General features: G+C 33.1%; 2 protein-coding genes across 2 annotated transcripts; both read right to left on the bottom strand.

Annotated features, from left to right (window-relative positions):
• Window positions 1-630: 630 nt before the first annotated feature.
• On the bottom strand, window positions 631-4,237 carry LOC145588009 (BIIDXI-like protein At5g11420). The gene is made up of 3 exons (XM_081644647.1): window positions 4,098-4,237; window positions 1,710-2,222; window positions 631-1,441 (listed from the first exon to the last, which is right to left on the bottom strand). Exons 1-3 carry the CDS (start codon window positions 4,162-4,164, stop codon window positions 900-902), a joined length of 1,122 nt encoding a protein of 373 aa, XP_081500773.1. The 5' UTR covers window positions 4,165-4,237; the 3' UTR covers window positions 631-899.
• A 5,825-nt stretch (window positions 4,238-10,062) lies between these two features.
• Window positions 10,063-19,540, bottom strand: LOC145588008 (boron transporter 4-like). Its single transcript, XM_081644646.1, has 11 exons — window positions 19,437-19,540; window positions 19,258-19,340; window positions 18,869-19,058; window positions 18,459-18,597; window positions 18,206-18,374; window positions 12,414-12,580; window positions 12,128-12,301; window positions 11,797-12,009; window positions 10,852-11,174; window positions 10,217-10,539; window positions 10,063-10,064 (listed from the first exon to the last, which is right to left on the bottom strand). Coding segments are annotated over exons 1-11 (1,887 nt in total).
• Window positions 19,541-20,086: the final 546 nt, after the last annotated feature.

Raw genomic sequence — 20,086 nt, 5'->3', positions numbered from 1 at the left:
ACAGAATCTCAGGTAAAAGGGAAATCCCCTGTTTCTCATATTGAGAAACGAAATTTGTTTCTCATGAGGGCATTTTTGTGAATAAATCAACAACTATTACATTATAATGGGCTCTACAATTGAATAAAGTTGAATAAAGTTGTTGGTTTATTTACAAAAATGTCATGTGAGAAACTGGGGCATCCCCCAGATAAAACATTTGTATACCTGTACTAGTCTGGTTGAATATTTAGGCACTGGAAACTTATTTGTTGTCGAATATTGTCACAGATGGCGAAAGATGTTGTAACGTATTTGACATGGGCTGCTGAGCCAGAGATGGAAGAGCGAAAACTAGTAAGTCAGGGCTACATTTTTCTTCTTCTTTGAAGCTAAGTACAAATGTACAATGATGAATGATGCTGATGAAATGGTTTCTAAAATGGTTGCATAATTGGTTGTTTCAGATGGGATTTAAGTGGATTTTCGTGCTTTCGCTTGCTCTACTTCAAGCTGCTTACTATAGACGACTAAAATGGTCTGTGTACAAGTCTCGAAAGCTAGTCCTGGATGTTGTCAATTGATCTCCTCTGTTCTATACCCTGCTTGATGCTCATAATTCATACTGTTAGAATAAAATGACACAAAATATATGTTAAAAAAAGAAAAACTATATTGTGAGTTGGTATTTGAGCCTTATTAAGAACAAATGAATAATTTTATTATAACAATAAATTTTAAAAAAATTGTAAAAATAGATACATTGATCCTGAAACATACACTTCATGAACTCTTAAACCAAATTAACATCTAGAAACCTTGAAAAACCTCCTAGATGGGGTTGATGATAGGCATATAAAAAGTACTACTAAGTACTAGTATCGCGTAATAAGTTATAAACCAATTATTTAACCATTCTATTACACATGATTGGGAGAGTTACGGTATGAATGAGCATGAAGAACCTTAACATCGTCGAGAACAGGACCACACATAGAACCATCAATGGTCATAGTGTAGAATGTGCTCAAGAACCTAATGACCGTTTTATCCTTGTTGGCCTTAAACACAAGTTTACCTCTTGTAAATCCACCAGTACCCTTAGAGTTATATGTGACCCTAGTGGTTGCCCTTTCAGCGAATGCCTCAATAGCCAAAGGACCAACACACCCATTTTTGCCATCACCAACCATGAAAGTAAGGGCGTATGACCTGCCCGGTTGGGTCCTAATGGTTTGAGCAATGGCACTTTCTTTTCCTCCAACGAGCTCAACGGCTCTTTGGCCTTCTGGCACAAAAAAATGAAGGGAATCAATGTACTTGACGGCCTTAGAGGACTCGATCCTCCAGGCTGGTAGCGGAGAGTGACTGTCCTCGATGTTAGGAGGGATTAGGACACCCCATGATGAGCTATGGAACACATATGGCCCTTGTCCAAAGTCTCCATTCTTCACCAAGTTTCCTACAATAGATCAATGATTATTAGTCATTTTGTCATAGTAAGGCAAAAATGTGGAAGTTTCCCTTCCACATGGAAAATTTAGGATGCTTGGTCACTTTTTTGTTTAAGCATGTGCTTACACAATAACAATCAAATCTTCTCACATGACATCAAATCACATGTATTTTTAGCTAGCCAACTTTTACATCATTAAACAGTAGTGGAATTGCGGCAGCTATAAAAAAAAATTAATTTTAGTTCAGTAAAAATCAGGTGATAAAAATAGTACCTCCGGTAGACTTGACTGAATCCAAAATAGTAAGAGCAATGATATCAAGAAGAGGTCCACAAGCAGGGTCTTCACCAGGCTGGCCAGGGTTGTGGAGGGTGACCTCGACGGCATTGGCCTCAGCACGGAACCCCCAAGCATAGGAGTCAAACCCAACACTAGAGTACACGGTTTGTAGGGGCAAGATCCCGGAATGTCCCTTAGAGCTAGGGGTGATCGTAACGTTGAGTACTTCCTCTTGTGAGCAAGTCCTTCCAAAGCTGAAGGTAAGGGCATAAAATTTGCCTGCTTGAGTAGCCACCTTTTGCTTAATAGAAGCATTGGACCCTAGCCTTACGGCGTGTTTGCCCTCTGGTACGATTAAGACCATGTCTTGTTGCTTGGTTCCTGATGTTATGTACTCAACAAACCCTGTTACCTCCCATTTTGGGATTGCATACTTGCCCTCTATTTTTGTTCCGCTAATTTGAGTTGGGTTCGGCCTTGTCTCAAAGTCGCCATTTGGGAGCAACGCTGATCAAAATAATATGAGTAACGTTTATTATTTTTACACTAATAAGTTTATAAAGTATATGAACGATGGACTAGTTGTTAACACTTTAAAAAAAAAGTCACAAATAACAAATAATGTAGACATTTAGACGGGTTATCTAAATCTCAACACATCAAGGATAGTTGAAATCCAATTCAATAGGCATTTATTAAGCGTACGTAAATATCATCTACTTAATGAAATGAAATTGAATCACATAAGTTATAAGTTAACGGACCACTGACAACCATGACCCAGTTAATTATGAGTTTATGACCCATAATTTAGTATCTATCTATATTTTTTGATTCAATTAAAGTGTATTACAGTCATTGGACAAAGTATATTAGTAGTAAATCTAAAAATCGTAGCAAAAGTAGTATTAAACGTAAGTGAGCATGTGATTAAAGAGATTATTCGTCCACTCAAATCTAAATTGTCTGACATCCCACATAATAATAACATGGCTTGCATATATAAAACATCCTAACTAATAAGAAGGTACCATGCTCCAACTGTAAGCTAATCAATCATATTTGTTGGGTTGGATCCTAAATAATTTGGTCGTTAGCTTAGGGTGCTTGGTTGTGGTGCTACTCGAAACTTGAGATCGAATCATATCCACTCTAATGCTTTATTATATTATTATATTATTTTTTTATTTTTTGACTACTCGTGTAATGGCTTACTTGTGTTTTCGTGTTATGATTTGTGTATCTATATAATGAGAAAATGAAAATAGTTTTAACATTCGAAAACTACTATAAGATGTTAAAATTAGTCTATGCTTCATACTACTTATAAACCAAAATTTCGGCTGAATGGTTGTTTAGATTCCCCTCCTAAAAATAAAATTACTCCGTACTATATTAGTTATCTATCCTCCATGTGCTTGGTTTCCTTCTCTCAACCAACCCTCAATTACTCATTAGAGCATATATTAAATATCAATAAAACGAGTCTCTTTCACACTAATTTACTGTAAAGCGATGTGTATAAAACTATTCCAAGATAATAAAATATCTCTTGCACACATAAGGCTAATTAAAATTCACTTAAGAGTATGCAAGAAAACGTGTAGTACAGTGTTACTATCTACTATATTACTGAACAGTAATATTAAACTCTCTAGTTAGATCTATTCACTCTTAAAGCTTGATAAACGAGATCTACTTAGTAATTAGATTAATATTACTCCCCATTTAGTTGTGTAACTAATTAAAAAATATTTTAAAATAGAGTGTAGTATTTCAACAACATTTACCAACCTAATCTTTCTCGAAAGTAGAGAGAAAATGATGACTAATCTTTTTTGCAAATAAAAATGATGATTAATCTTAACTTCATCGGGAACTTCCTATGATGAACATGTAGTAGTAGTTGCATATTTCTCGGCCTAAATTTCTAAACTAATGTTATTTCATTGTAGTAGTTACCTAGAGTCCAAGCTTCTAGATAATATGGACAAAGGTTTTGCCACAATGATCGATTTCTTAGAATATATATATATATATAAAAACTAGCAACGGCTATCATAACAACAATCGATATTTTATTCTTAAATATGAAATCGACTAGCTACATGAATCAAGATTTTATCTCCTAATTTTAACTTAAAACTACAATTAAATGCGACATACCAAGTTCTACACTCTGTACGGTGTAATACAAATTTATACTTGTACATTGAAAAGAAAACGTTATAATAATGTTGTTTTGTAACATAATACAAGGGGTAAGATCATCAACTAACTAATTATTAACTATGATAGATTATTATATCATCCCTATCAATTTAGCATTGATGATGAATTGAAATGAAATAAAAACTTAGGAATATGAATATATAAACATACCTCCAAATGTAACACAAAAGCTAGAGGCTAAAAGTAGCACCACTGCAAGCCCATTGAGCTTCGACATTGTATGTTAGAGAGAGAAAGAGATGACGTGAAGGAAGAGAGAGAAAATTGATTTGAGTGTGTGAAAAATTAAGAGGGGGTGGCATGGAGTTTATATGTGTTTTGAGTTATAAAAAAGGACTTAATATTATTGGAATATTACATAAATGCCATTGGTTTGGACTGACAATAATCAACTGAGACCAGTAATAATTAAGTGGTAGTTTTTCATTAAAAAAATGGCTAATTAATAATTAAGTGTTAGTAGTACTAGTTAACTGTTAAGTTAATCAGAATTGATGATGACAGTTACTGGTGTTAGTTGAAAGTTAGGCAAAAACACCTCACCATTTTTCCTTAATTACATGAAACCGGGTAATTTATAGAACATGCTCAGTTCATGGTCTAAAACAATCTAGTAAACATTTATCTTTATGAATATATTGTACAGTTTTATGTTTGGGAGTTCAAGTTTATTTATTTCTATTATTGATGAAATTTGAAGTGATTATAGTCCGGAGTTTTGGAGAGACTTTTAACGGTTATGATATATGTAGTCCTAATTAAGATCAAATAATCAATATAGAGTTCTTGACTTTTGCTAAATGATTTCATATATAATGTAATTTTCCTTTAAATAAGAATGTTTTAGTTTTAAAATACAACACTTTAATTTGCATGCTCTTTGTATCAGTGTGAAATAGCTTAAGTTTGTATGATATATTAAGTCATTTTTAATGTACATGAACAATTCAAGATGTGTTATACTTTTCAAATAATTTTTTTTGTAAACAAGGGAGACTATACAAAAACAGTGCAATTGTTGTATATCTTCTATTGCACCATGAACTAAGGGCCTGTTCACATTTACTGAACTGGGCTGAATTGAACTGAACTGAACTGAACTGATTGGAGCTGAACTGAACTGAACTGAACTGATTGGAGCTTAACTGAACTGAACTGAACTGAATTGAGCTGAAATGAATATTTTATGAGAGAGGCAAATTAGAAGCTGAACTGAACTGAACTGATTGAAGCTGAACTGAACTAAACTGAACTGAACTGATTGGAGCTGAACTGAACTGAAATTAAGTAAATATGAACATGCCTAAATGTAAATTCAATGAGTAAATTACATATTCTATTTAGTTTAAATATTTACCTTTTCAAATTCTCCACATATTACATCCTGTAGAAAAGATTACTTTGTTGACGTGGTGTAACCATAAAATAACTTTTGCGGTTGTAAAAACTGTGGTGATATACTCTAGATGTCATAACATTATGAGGTCGGTAGTGAATATAATTGGATATAGCCTATGTAGGAAACCAACCTCCTCAGTTGTATATATACATCATATACGGAGTATATCATAGCTTAGATAGCAAACAAAGATATTATATACAATGTTGAATTAAATGTTTAGACAGAAGATAAGTCTAATTTGAGCTCAATTTCTTTATAAAAAACGTTGCTTAAATTGTATTACTTCTTAAGTGGAATGACTAGAAGAAGAAGGGGGAATTTCAAGGTAAATAATTCATGGAATCCTGCATAATAGAGGCGTAAAACCAGGGTTTTCTCCGGTGAAAATTTAATTAATGGACAACGCCATTAAAACTCAATCACATGCATTATGGCTAGGTTATTATCCTTATCTTCTGCTCTTCTAAGCATATCTGTCTTCTATAAGTTTGACCATTGTCATTAATTTTCTAATTACATATTGACAATCTTTTAACATTAACTATTTGTGGTCCAAAATGCCACATGTTTATTGACTTTGGTACAATTTGGCGATTGTATGTGTAAGTGTGTAGCTAATGTAAGAATAGGACTAGGGTCTGTTCTCATAGACTGAACTGAAATGAACTAAATATTTACTTCTTCTGTTCTTTTTTACTTGACCTGTTTCTTTTATCACGTTTGCCAACGCAAAACTTCAACGATTAATAACTTTAATTCTCCATAAGTAAAAATTATAAAAGTTATATATTATGATAGTACTTCTTGAGACGAATTCAAATATCCAACATGAACATATTTTTCCTTATAAATTATTCACAAAAGACGGTCAAAGAAGGAGTGGTGAATAGTGTAAAAGTCAAAGCAGGTCAAGTAAAAAAGAACGGAGGAAGTATAAGAAAAGGAAATTAGGAGTTGAACTGAACTGAACTGAGCTGAGTTGAGCTGAAGTGAAAATAAACGTATGAGAACAGGCCCTAAGTTAGTTATACGGCAATCACATCATGTCAAAGTGATGAAACTAAATATTTTGTATGTATATAGCATTATAATAAAAGATTTTGTAATTAACCATATATCAATAACTAATATAGCGTTATAGGAAGGATTACTTGGAGTAAATTCTAAGCAAAGTATGACTGCATCATTAACTTTCTTTATTACCTTTTTTGGATTTGTCATTGCTAATCAAATTAAAATAATTGAAGGAGAAAATAAAAGCCAATGAGATGTCGAAATAGCCACAAAATATGCAATATAATTGATGAATCACCGAAAAAGATATAATCCATAAGTCACTATTTCACGTGCATGAGGCACATGGAAGTTTAGATTTGCAGAAGTATTTGGATTTTTTTGTGAACCCTCTAAGAAATTGCAATAGATTCAACCTAAAAATTATTAAATTAAATATTACTTAGGAATCAATCAATCTCACAAATAATTTTATTAATTAATTCAGAAAAAATCAAATTGGGGTCAACATATATCAGATACGAACGAAACATAAACAAGGTATTATCTAATATTCAACTTTGTGACATTATATTATAAATTATAATTAATATTAATACAAAGATCAATTAATCAATTAGAGACCTTAATCTCTTAAGCATTCCATGTGCATTGGAGTGTTAGATCATGGTTTTTATGTATATATGTATACATGAAGTTATTATTGAGTTTTAATTAATTTTTTTGGTGTAAAAATGGTTGAGATTTCTTTTTAATTGTATTTTTTTTTTTATATGTCTTTAAATTTATTCTCCATATTGTTTTTCTGCCTTCTGGTCGGCAATAATGTATTAATGGGTGGTTTATTTATAATTTGTGCCATACGTAGGTACATGCATTGTTATGTTCTAGCTAGAGGTGATTGAGTTGTGAAGAAAGTATTATCTCGGCTTGAAGTTTGGACTACGATTATGCATTTGACACCTACTAGTTAAGTACATTTTCCCTGATTTTGATAAAAATTGTGACATTTAATTTGTTATTAAAATCAATATACCACGTATATTTTCTAGTGGCAAATTTAGAGTGACAGTATGAGTTTAGTGGGTTTAAGTGAACATGTGCTTGTACTATATTTTGTATAGTAAATAAATAAATATATAAAATAGACAACCAAGGATTTCTGAATGGATATCAAAAAAAAAAAAAAAACAAAGGATTTCTGAATCCGTCATAGTTTTTCAAAGTATTCTCTTCACTAAACTACTTAAAACTTAGGAGTAGTGATGGCTGATGAGTAATATGCAACAAAAGAAATTATACTATTATAGCATATCGTTATATATAAGAACACAGTTGTGACAATTAATTTCAAATATGGGACTGTTATAATATAAATATACAAAGAAAAAACCATTTTCTTTAGCAACTCTTATACAAAGTATTAAAGAATAGATCGAGGGAGCCCCATTGATCTTGTTGATTAACAATTTATGTTTATTAAATGATAAAACCCGATTTCATTAATGAGCAGTAAAAAATTTGAGCACTTATTTACAATATTACCAGTACTAGATGAATTGTTGTTTATTTTGAATATCAACTTGTATTTTCCGATCCCTAATATATATATAGAATAGAATCACAGCTATATTCTTTTAATTAATTTTTTCCCTCCAAATGCAAGGATGATGTCATATATTTTTTTTTATCCCTTTTAAGCTACCCTATTTATCATAGCTTTGAAAATATATTCTATTTGAATTTTTAAATTTTAAAATTTGGGTTAACGATTGTTAATAATATAATTTAACCCAACTAGCTATTGACCAATAATGAAAATTATTATTCATATAATAATGTACTTTATAAATGGAAATATTAAGAAGCAATTTGTATTATTAAGTGGCAATAATAGTGAAACTATATGTCTATATATATGATTTTCTAACCGTGATCATCAAAATAAAGAAAACAATATGGTCGAGAGAATAATAGTAGTTTTGTTATGACTACAACAATTTTTTAGTCACGGTTAAATTTTAATCAATCATTGATTTTTAAGCATTAATACAAACATTCAATACTACTATGATTAGTCTCCAACATCAAAGGGGAAAATAAATTAATAATAACCATATTTATTTTGTACTCCATAATCAATTTTTTTTTAAAATCAATATATTTTGTAATGATTGGAAATCCTTCCATAGTTTTATTTGCAATTGAGCAAGCAAAAATTGTGGCCTTAGAGAACACATAATTCTCATACTGTGACAAATAATAACGTACAAGCTTCTGAGATGGCCTAAAAGCTTGTAACATAAATGAGGCATCAAAAGACACACAATTAGCTAATATACAATTGTTTAACATAAATGATGAATGATGTGACAAAACGTGTTAAATCTTAAATGTAGTTCAAGATAGTACGAGTACAACTAATATTGATATGACCATATGTAACTATCTACATCCATACTGTCTACAACAAGTACGTCAACAATGCAAATCATTCATTGAACATTAGATTTATGACAATTATTGTTTAGAGCTCTAGAGATTTAATAATGTTTGGTTAAGTATGCTCAACTAGTTTGGTGTTAAATTAAGGACGATAATACTCAAAAGTGGGCTTTAATAGATGCAATGTTTTTATAGATACGAAAGTTTGGGTTGCAGTTGATGACTATTGGCCCAAGTCTATGACGCCTAAGCCCAACTTCCATCCCAAATCCAGGCCTAAGTAAAAAACTGACACTATCGATGTTTCATTTTACGTCTCACTTTTTTTTTTTTTTTTTTTTTTTTTTTTTTTTTTTTTTTTTTTGGGGGAGAACATACATCAACTTAACACAATCACAAGAGTCATAACTAGAGTACTAGATTATGTCAAACGAAATCAAAGACTAATCATAGTTACACAATCAAAACTAGACTTGACAAAATAAATCCGATTCCAAATTCTCTTAGTCGACTTAACAAAATCAAAACTAGACTATGTCAAACAAAATCAAAGACTATTCATAATTACGCAATCAAAACTAGAGTTGAAAACAAATCTAATCCTAAATACTCAAATCAATATCTCATTTTCATGGATTTATTGAAATTTCACTTTAAAGCGTGGAGTATTATTGAAATTATAATTTAATTTTTTTATATTCTATCTCTTATTTAACAAATTAATAATAAGAAATCTATTTACCGATATACTGATTTTAAATAATATTGTACAGTAACACATTTTGTGTTATTTCAAACCAAAAGAATTGATACAATTTATTTACATGTACTACAAATAACAAATTTCATTAGTTTCCCGGAACATCAACTTAGGTTATGAAATTTTTTCAACTTTTCATTGTCGTCATGATCATCAATATTATTTACCCTTGTCGAGATTGTACTTCTAGAAATTCTTCTTCTTTCAATCATACAATGTCTTCTGGATGGACCTGTACGCAAATATTATATATACAATTAGCCATTTAAAGTTCATACAGAGTGTTACTCGTATTATTATTTAGAGACAAAGAGAGTAATTAACTCCTTCTTACATACCTTAAAAGGTAGGTCATATCGGAAGCTCATAGCTCGGGGCTTCATTTCTTTTCTACCACTCGAAGCACATCTTTCGCCACGAAAGCTCATAGTTCTAATCTTTAACTCTCCTCTATGAGTTGTTAACTCATCCAAAATTTCGGAATCAGAAAATTCTTCTTCCATTTCTTCTTCATTGTCAAAAATGCTGTGGGTCCCATTTTCCTGTTCATAATATTAAGCAACATTATTATTACGTGCTTAATTATAAAAATTATATATATTCGTACGTCTACACGTGTGTATGATAACACGGACTATAAAGTTGTACATTTAACATTTGATAGCAATATGAACGTACGTACCTTAAAAGAGAATGACATACGACGGAAAGAACGCCTAGAATTTCCTAGGACTTCCTCATATTCGTGAGCATCGAGTTCATGCAAGTAATGTGGCTCAAAATACCTTGGTAATATAAGAAATCTTATAATTATAAGAAAAAAGAATGGCAAAGGGAAGATAATTCCTACTAAGGGTATCCATGTCATGCCACAACAAATGATCAAGTATGCTAATTGGAATAATGTAAATGCCGTGATACATTTGAACGGTACGGTTTCCACATACGAAGCGTGATTCCTTTGTAAAACCCTGCCAATTAACACATACAACACACTAATCAGTACTCGTCGTTTCAAAATCAAATCAATAACAAATAATATAACACGATAACAGAGAAATAAATAAACTTTAACCCGTCCTACTTGTTACATTTCTCTAGCACAAGTGCTAGATCTTAGAATTAAGCATGTTCACTAGTCAAAATTGACGTTAATTAGGCAATAATTTTGTGGATGACTATACGGAATAATCACTTTTGATTCATGTAACCGACCTCATTTATGATGGGATTATGACTTTGATTAATTGACTGATTGGTTTTATAATCTATGTAGGACTTACTTGTGTAATCTACTTTTATTGACAAGTAGTAGTATGATTCTTTCCCAGAACTGGTTGCCAGGGAGACTATCAAAGGCCATATAGGCTAAGTACCCCCAAAGAAGTGAAGATGGAATTCGCTTTAGGGCAGGCATCGCGAAAACAGAAATCGCAAGAAGAAGGGATTGTATTAGATTGCTCAATCTTTGCTCGTTAACACGCACCGGTAAGTAGTTCTCGATGTGCTTCTCGGGGTCAAATGTTGCACTCCCATTTTTCTCATCAATTTCTCCTTTCATTACTACTTGTTTTAAGTCTTCAAGCTCCTTAACCACTCCATTTGTCTACAAATAAAACCAAATGATAAATTGATGACATTAAATATTTTTCATTTGCTACATGCACTTGGAAATACCTAAAAGATATAGTGTCGTGCTAGCGAGTTTCTCAAATGCACGTGTATACTACACTAGCAAAACCCATTATTTTTAATGCACTACCTTCATTTATTATTATTTACAACAAAGGATTATTTTATTTTTCGCAAATAATACCTTTTGTTGCAAATAATAAGAAACAGAATAATTATTTTTGTATTGCTCTAAATCATTTAATCTTTTCTTATACGTACTAACGGTACTAGTATATGTGAGAAAATACAAGTTTATCAATATGATAAACAAAATTTGTTTATCAAATGGCAAAATTGTAAATAAATCAACAACTTTTTAGTAAACATGGGTTCCACTGTTGTTGTATTTACGAAAATGTCATGATGATTGGGCATTTTTGTTGTTTTATTTACCATTTTGCCATTTGATAAATAAATTTTGTTTATTAAATTGAATAATTGGGGCTTCCTCAGTATATCTTAGACCTACTCTTTGGTATGAATTATGATACACTATGCTAGCTAGCTAGCAGCGAAAATTGCTATTAATGAAAATTTAGTAGTGCAAAACTTACCAACTTGTTCATGTCCATTTGAAGGAAAATTGCTTGCATATTGTCATAAATTTCATTGCCGCTAGCTCGTTCATGTATGCTCGCTTTGGCACTTTCAACCATCTTTCTTCGAAGAAACTGTCTTTTGAGGACGGCGAGTGCCTTAGTGTGCATAGGAGAATGTGGAATAAGAGCATAGGAAGGAGGAAGTCCAAGTAACCCACAAACCAAAGTCTGTTTTACACATTACACTAATATTAGTGATTAATAATTAATCAAGAAGACTATAAAAATGTTGTTACACTTCTAGGAAATTTTTTAGGAAAAATTGTATGGGTTAGTGATGACAAACCATTAAGCCAAGAAGAAAGATGTCATAATGGTAAGTAGAAGGGTTTTTAAGATTGAAATCTCTTTGTTGTGTCATCTTTGAAGCTACATTTTGCTCGAAAAAGAATAGTCCTGCTACCATTAATCCCGGTATGAAGGCCCCTGCTATATATCTTCCAGGCACATCCCCCATTTTCTGCAAAATATATGCACTCTCTATAAATTAGGCCTACTTAAAAAGGTTTATCTTGAAATAAATCTCCAAGCTAAATATTCGTGGTTCGAATTGGTGTAAGACACAAGTTTACCTTAGCAATAGTCCAAGGGTGCAACGAGTCTGTGTCCCAAGGATGAGGACTAAATAACCTTCTAGGAACTTCTGAAGGAACTTTGCTAGGTACACCATATGACGATGCTGTCCATCCCAATACTATCAAAGGAACCCCAAAATTCGCGATAAAATTTCTAATACAACCTACACAAAAACCAGCCAATATTAATTTGAACAGGGTTTATGATATTGATGATGTACCAAAATTCAATTCAGCCATAATATATATATGTGAGACAATTTCATTCAAGACTTGCACCTCGCCTACCTATATATATATAGTGTTAAAGATACTAGCTGCTCTATTTCTGAAGCGTGTTCATCAAGTCACAAGTCTGCAGCTCGAATTAGTTATAACAAACCTGCCAAGTCAGCACAGGTTGTTATAACAGAATTGCCAGCACAACAAACTAAGATTCTCTTCTAGACTCTTCTGTTGTAATAAGATGATAGTATATATAGCTGTAATGAGATCATTTTTCTGTAAGATTTCATTTTCCTCATAAAACACAATTTCTTCACAATAAAATTCTCTCCCAAATTCTGCATTCATCTTATTCATTGAAACTAAATTTACTTCTCAAATTCTCTGAAATCTGCCTTTGTAACATGGTATCAGAGCTACAAACGATCGATCTACGCTACTGTAGCTATTTTGCTTGAAGATTTCTGATGTTTTCTACTGTTTTTCTTCTGATTCTGCTTGAATACTGTAAGGTTTTCTGATTCTGCAAATTTCTTGATCATCAGCATTATCTGTGATTGTTCTGGTTGAATTTACTCTGGATTTCTTAGTTTGCTGCAAATTTTGTTGAATTTCTCTGGTTATTTTGTCATTTTAAGCTTCTTGATATGGTTTCGCTGGAAAATTCTGCTACTGATCCTTCTTTGGATCCAATTTCTCCATATTATCTGCATCCGAGTGATTCTCAATACAGACTAGTTTCTGAGAAGTTTAATGGTAGTAGTTATAATGATTGGAAGAGATCTGTGATGATTGCATTATCTGCTAAAAATAAGTTAGGGTTTGTTGATGGCTCAATCTTCAAACCAGCATCTGATTCTGAGGAATTTAAGGCTTGGCATAGATGTAATAGTACCTTGATTTCCTGGTTTATACAAGCTCTTGATGTGACTATTGCTCGTAGTGTACTCTACTTTGACACTGCCAGGGAAATTTGGTTAGATCTTGAAGAACGTTTTGGTCAGACTTCTGGTACACAATTGTATGCTATACAGCAACAGTTAGCTGATATTCAGCAAGGAAGTGATGAGAGTATCTCTACCTTTTACACTAAAATCAAGATGCTGTGGGATGATTATGATGCGAATGATCCTATTCCTTTTTGTAATTGTTCAAATTGTACTTGTAACATTACAAGGAAAATTCTGAAATCTCAGGAAGATCAGAGGTTAACTCAGTTTCTCATGAAGCTCAGAGATGATTTCAGCCAAGTCAGAGCCAATATCTTGATGATATTTCCTTTGCCTACAATTTCTCATGCTTACAGACTGCTAATGCAAGAAGAAAGGCATAGGCAGCTGTACAATACTCATTCCTCTACTGGTGATGCTATGGCCTTTGCAGCAGCAAACAAAAGGAGATTCTATGATCAGAATACTCAGCAGAAGAGTAGATCTGACAGATTTTATCAGCATAATTCTAGTGGCTCCACTTTTGCTAGAGGTGGTAGCACATCTCAATACAACAGAAGAACATCTCAATTCTATTGTGACCATTGCAAGATTCCAGGTCATTCCATTGACAGATGTTGGAAAATTAATGGATATCCAGCTCATTTCAAGGATAACTGGAAGAATAAGAGTGTTGCTGCAGCTGTTCAAGGCGATTTTGATGATGATTTTCAGCCAGAATTGACACACACAGATCATGCTAATCCTGCTACTATTACAATTGAGCAATACAACCACTTAATTTCTCTCCTGGACAAAAGGAATGATGATGAGAAGTCTAAGGTTGCTGCTATGGTGGCAGGTACATTCTGTCTTTTATCATTCAGCAATTCACATTGGATTATTGATTCTGGTGCTACTGATCATATGAGTCATGATCTTTGTCTGTTTCAAGATTATCAACCTGTTAATAATTGCTCTAGTAACATCACAATTCCTGATGGCAGAAAATTAACTGTTCAAAACAAAGGCACAGTTAGATTTGGTGATAAGCTGATTTTAAATGATGTGATGCATGTTCCTGGTTTTCAGTTCAACCTTATTTCAATTCCTAAGTTGTGTAAGGATATGAACTGTGTGGCTTATTTTTCATGTGATGAATGTTATATCCAGGGCCCTTCTCTGATCAAGCCAATTCTGCTTGGTAGACTAAAAAATGGTCTATATTGCTTGGACAATTCTTTCTTTGAGAAGTTACAAGAGTCAAGATGTGCTGCTGTTCATAATAATGTCTCTCAGCCTAGTTTAGATTCTGTTTCCATTGAGAATGTAAAACTTTGGCATTTGAGATTAGGACATATGCCTATAGTTCATTTGAATAAGGTTAGGCCTGAGTTAAGTGTCAAGGATTATTTACAATCCTGTACTTGTCAAGTCTGTCATTTTGCTAGACAGCATAGATTTCCTTTTGGTCATAGTGAGATCAAATCTTCTAAGCCATTTGATCTTCTCCATTTGGATATTTGGGGTCCTAATAAAGTAGCAACTCATAATGGTTGTAATGTTTTTCTCACTATAGTGGATGATTTTTCACGATTCACTTGGACTTTTCTCTTGAAACATAAATCTGATGTTACTAAGGTGTTTACTGAGTTCATTATTTTTGTTAAAACTCAGTTTGACTCTGTTATAAAGTGTGTTAGAACTGATAATGCACTTGAATTATGTGAGGGGGATATGAAAGTTCTCTATGCTGTTAATGGTATCTTCCACCAGTCAAGTTGTACAGAAACTCCTCAACAAAATGGGGTTGTTGAGAGGAAACATAAGCATCTCTTGGAAACTGCTAGGGCTCTTTATTTTCAGTCTAAGGTGCCTATGAGATACTGGGGTGAATGTGTCATGACAGCAGCTCATATTATTAACAGGATGCCTCTTCAATGTATACAGTTTGTTTCCCCTTATCAGAAACTCTTTGGTGAAGCTCCTTCTACTGATCATATGAGAATATTTGGTTGTCTTTGTTACATGGCAACTGTCAAGCAAGGTAGAACTAAATTTGATCCTAGATCAAATCCTTGTGTTTTTCTTGGATATACAGCTGCTCAGAAAGGTTATAGGGTGCTTGATCTTACTACCAACAAAATTCACATTTCTAGAAATGTGATATTCTATGAAAAACATTTTCCCTATACCTTGCCTTCTCATGGTCTTGATTCTTCCACAAATCTGCCCTTTAAAATTTTCCTACCCATTTCTACACCTATTTCTGATTTTTCTTTTGATGATTTACCCGATATTTTTCTTTCACATCCACAGTCTTCTATATCAACCACACCACCTATTTCATCTCCTATTCTTGCTAACTCACCACCCATTCACTTAAATACACAAACAACTACTCAAACACATAACCCACCCATTTGTCCTGTTCCCTTTTCTGATATTTCTACAGATTCTGCAACTCTTGCAGATTCTGATTCTACTGCACTCAGGAGATCCACAAGACCGAGAAACCCACCCAAACATCATAAAGACTTTGTTCCCACTGTTTCATCAAGGTCTAAATCTCATATCACTCAGAACTTGCAGCAGCAACACTGGTGTAATATGGTTTTCTTTGAAGATTTATCACCAGAACATAAAGCTTTTGTTGGTTCTCTGGATCACATAGTTGAACCTAGCTTCTATACAGAGGCTTCTAAGGATCCTAATTGGGTTCAAGCTATGGAGAAAGAAATTTCTTCTTTACAGTCTAACAAGACTTGGGTTCTAGTTGACTTGCCTAAAGGCAAGAAAGCCATTGGATCAAAGTGGGTTTTTAAGGTCAAGCTAAAAGCTGATGGCACTATTGAACGATATAAGGCTAGATTAGTTGGGAAAGGTTATAATCAAAAGCATGGGATTGATTATCATGAGACCTTTTCACCTGTTGTGAAAATGGCTACTGTCAGAGCCATCATTTCTATTGCAGCTGCTAAGTCATGGGATTTATTTCAGCTTGATGTCAATAATGCTTTTCTTCATGGAGATTTAGAAGAGGTGGTCTACATGAAAGTTCCTGATGGCATGCCTAATCCAGATAATAAGGTTTGCCTGCTTCAGAAGTCCTTGTATGGCCTTAAACAGGCTTCCAGGCAATGGTTTGCCAAATTACAAACTGAACTCAGACTTCTTGGTTTTGTTCAGTCTCACTATGACAGCAGTTTGTTCATTATGAAGAAAAATGGTCTGATTACCTTGGCTGTTGTGTATGTAGATGATATAATCATCACTGGTGATGATTTGGTTTCTATGACTTCTCTTAAAGCTCACCTGCATCATACTTTTACCATCAAAGATTTGGGGAAGCTCTCTTACTTCCTAGGTATTGAAGTTGGTTATATTTCTACTGGGATTACTCTTACTTAGAAGAAGTATACTAGTGAGTTGCTCAGGGATTCTGGTTTTACAGATTTAAGATCTGTAGTCACACCTTTACCTATTAATATGAAGCTCAATGCTGATGCTGGTGCTTTACTTAGTGATCCTGAGTTTTATAGAAAAATGGTGGGAAAGTTGAATTTTTTGTGCAACACTAGGCCTGACTTGTCATACACTGTTCAGATACTTAGTCAGTTTTTACAAGCTCCAAGAGATCCTCATTTACAGGCTTTGAGACATGTTCTACGATACATTTCTGGCAGTTCTGGAAAGGGTATTCTTCTGAATAGCTCTGTCTCTCCAGTTTTACAAGCATATTCGGATTCGGACTGGGGTGCTTGCCCTGACAGTAGGAGATCTGTTACTGGTTGGGTTCTTATGCTGGGTTCTTCTCCTATCAGTTGGAAATCAAAGAAACAGAATACAGTTTCTAAGTCTTCCAGTGAATCAGAATACAGGGCTTTAGCTTCTGCAGCAAGTGAGGTGACTTGGATGGTTCATTTGCTTGAAGAACTTGATTTGAATAATCAGAGGCCTGTTACACTTCATTGTGATAATCAGAGTTCTATTTACATTGCTAAGAACCCTGTGTTCCATGAGAGGACTAAGCATATCGAAATCGATTGTCATTTTACTAGAGAAAAGGTCCTAGAGGGTCTGCTTGAGCTAACCTATGTTCCTACAACTGAGCAATTGGCTGATGTCTTCACCAAGATCCTGCCTTCTGCTCAACATGAGAAGCTTCTTGCCAAACTTGGCATGATTGACACCCTGCCAAGTTTGAGGGGGGATGTTAAAGATACTAGCTGCTCTATTTCTGAAGCGTGTTCATCAAGTCACAAGTCTGCAGCTCGAATTAGTTATAACAAACCTGCCAAGTCAGCACAGGTTGTTATAACAGAATTGCCAGCACAACAAACTAAGATTCTCTTCTAGACTCTTCTGTTGTAATAAGATGATAGTATATATAGCTGTAATGAGATCATTTTTCTGTAAGATTTCATTTTCCTCATAAAACACAATTTCTTCACAATAAAATTCTCTCCCAAATTCTGCATTCATCTTATTCATTGAAACTAAATTTACTTCTCAAATTCTCTGAAATCTGCCTTTGTAACATATAGTATCAACATAACAATTATCACTTGTTTATTAAATTTTGTTGAGTAGACAATTTATTAATGTTAGAGTAATTTATTTTAGTGAACTAACCTGTTCCATACCACCATGATCTTGCATTTCTACTTTTGAAGGCGGTATAGATAAACCCTAAAGAGAATATGACCGCGAGCAATCCATTGGAGTAAAGCCACTCGAATTCATATGCTTTAATATCATCTAAATCCTTCCTTTTGGGTACATGAAACTCGCTTATAATCCCCTGTAATAATTAGATCAATATATGAGTATACTCTAAATTAATTTTCAATTTTTATATTACGTAGTTTGTTGATTTGTATAATACCTTGATAGCCTCTTGGATGAAAAGAACAGCTATTAACATTTCAATAAACTCTTCAGCTATTCTTGTGAATCGGTCAATGATAACACACGCGTTAAAAATTGCCATTAACACCAGTAAAACCGATGCCCATACACAAACCCTGCAACGTATAATCAAAGGTCGATATGTTAACACAAATTTACTCCCCGTTCAATTCATTTTGACACTAGATCAATATACTCTATCTTATATAGCCGTATAATCAAAGATATATACATAGTCAAAGTTCTACATTAATAAACGTGAAAGTCAAATTGTGTAACTAAAAACAATACATAGTTGATGTTATTTTATGCATGCATATTATAAATTCCACGTGACATTAACAAAAATGTAGCAGTGTAATATTAAAAGTAAAATTAGTAAATTACCATGCTGTCCAAGCCAAGAATAGTGGTCTTAATTCATCCTTTTGTGTAGCAAAATTGTACAAGAAAGTATACATAAGAACAGTTGGTTCTGCAACTCCTTGTATTAAAAGTGGTTGTCCACCAATTAATGATTGTAACACACCACAAATTGCTGCCGATGATATAGTTTGCACTGTGCCTAGGCTTCCGCCTATCAAATTATTTACATTCGTATTATTATGACAATATAGAAACGAACAATAAACATTTAATAACATCAAACGACACGTGAAATTGCATTATTATAGAAAAGCTAAGCCTTATTCCATTTATATTATTACGTACAATAATACTAAGAATTTAGACCTAATTTGTTACACAAATTTATTGTAAGATGTGAGTAAACAAACCTGTTTTCTTTTTCAAAAGCTCTCCAAAGGCTATAGCAGGAAGAGCCGAAGCAAAAAAGATGGAGGCAGCGGGTGTAAGTATCCTATAATCACATTTAGAATTAAGAAAGATTAACTAGGTTAATTTATATTAAACAAGATTAATAATAAGTTAGATTTGTGACAAATTAAGACCATACCCAACTCCATATTTGAAACCATTGGTCCAATCTTGTTTATAACACGAAAGTCTTCCTCGTATATCGCTTGTAATTCCCCTAAATGGAGCCTTTATATCATCCATATATATTCCGCCTGTAATACTATTATTACTAACTCCGTTAATTATCATGTGCAACAAAAAAATACTTAATGTCTCACAAATAATACCCCTTTGTTGCACATAATAGTCAACGGAGGTAGTATAATTATTCATGAAATATGATGAGGAAATAGTGTTTGACTGTTTGTTATTATATATGATGAGCATTGAGCAAGAAGTACAAGTGCAAGAACATATATAGTTAGTGTTAATTTTGATTAATTAATAACTCATTTCATTTTAAACACGTTTCTGATTACATTGCTAAGAGATGATTGCATTCATCAATCAAGTAATTATATTAAAGAAGTTAGCGTACCTTTGGGAGCGAAGTTGAAGGCTATAATCTATGGATTGAATGAAAAAATTTAACAAAAGTTTTTGAGGACTTTGGGAAGATTAACTAAGGTTTAAGGGACTAATTGTGAGTTACTATGAAGAACGCAAAAGATTGCTTTATATAGTGAAGACGAACGACCTAGTGGACACCAGAACGATTTTCTAGCTGTTTGTCAATGATAACTACTT

The sequence above is a fragment of the Chenopodium album genome, chromosome 17 (genome assembly GCF_948465745.1).
Source record: "Chenopodium album chromosome 17, dcCheAlbu1.1, whole genome shotgun sequence".
In the NCBI taxonomy this organism is placed as follows: Eukaryota; Viridiplantae; Streptophyta; class Magnoliopsida; order Caryophyllales; family Amaranthaceae; genus Chenopodium; species Chenopodium album.
The sequence above is the reverse complement of the archived record's forward strand: the minus strand, read 5'-3'. Positions and strand labels throughout refer to the sequence as shown.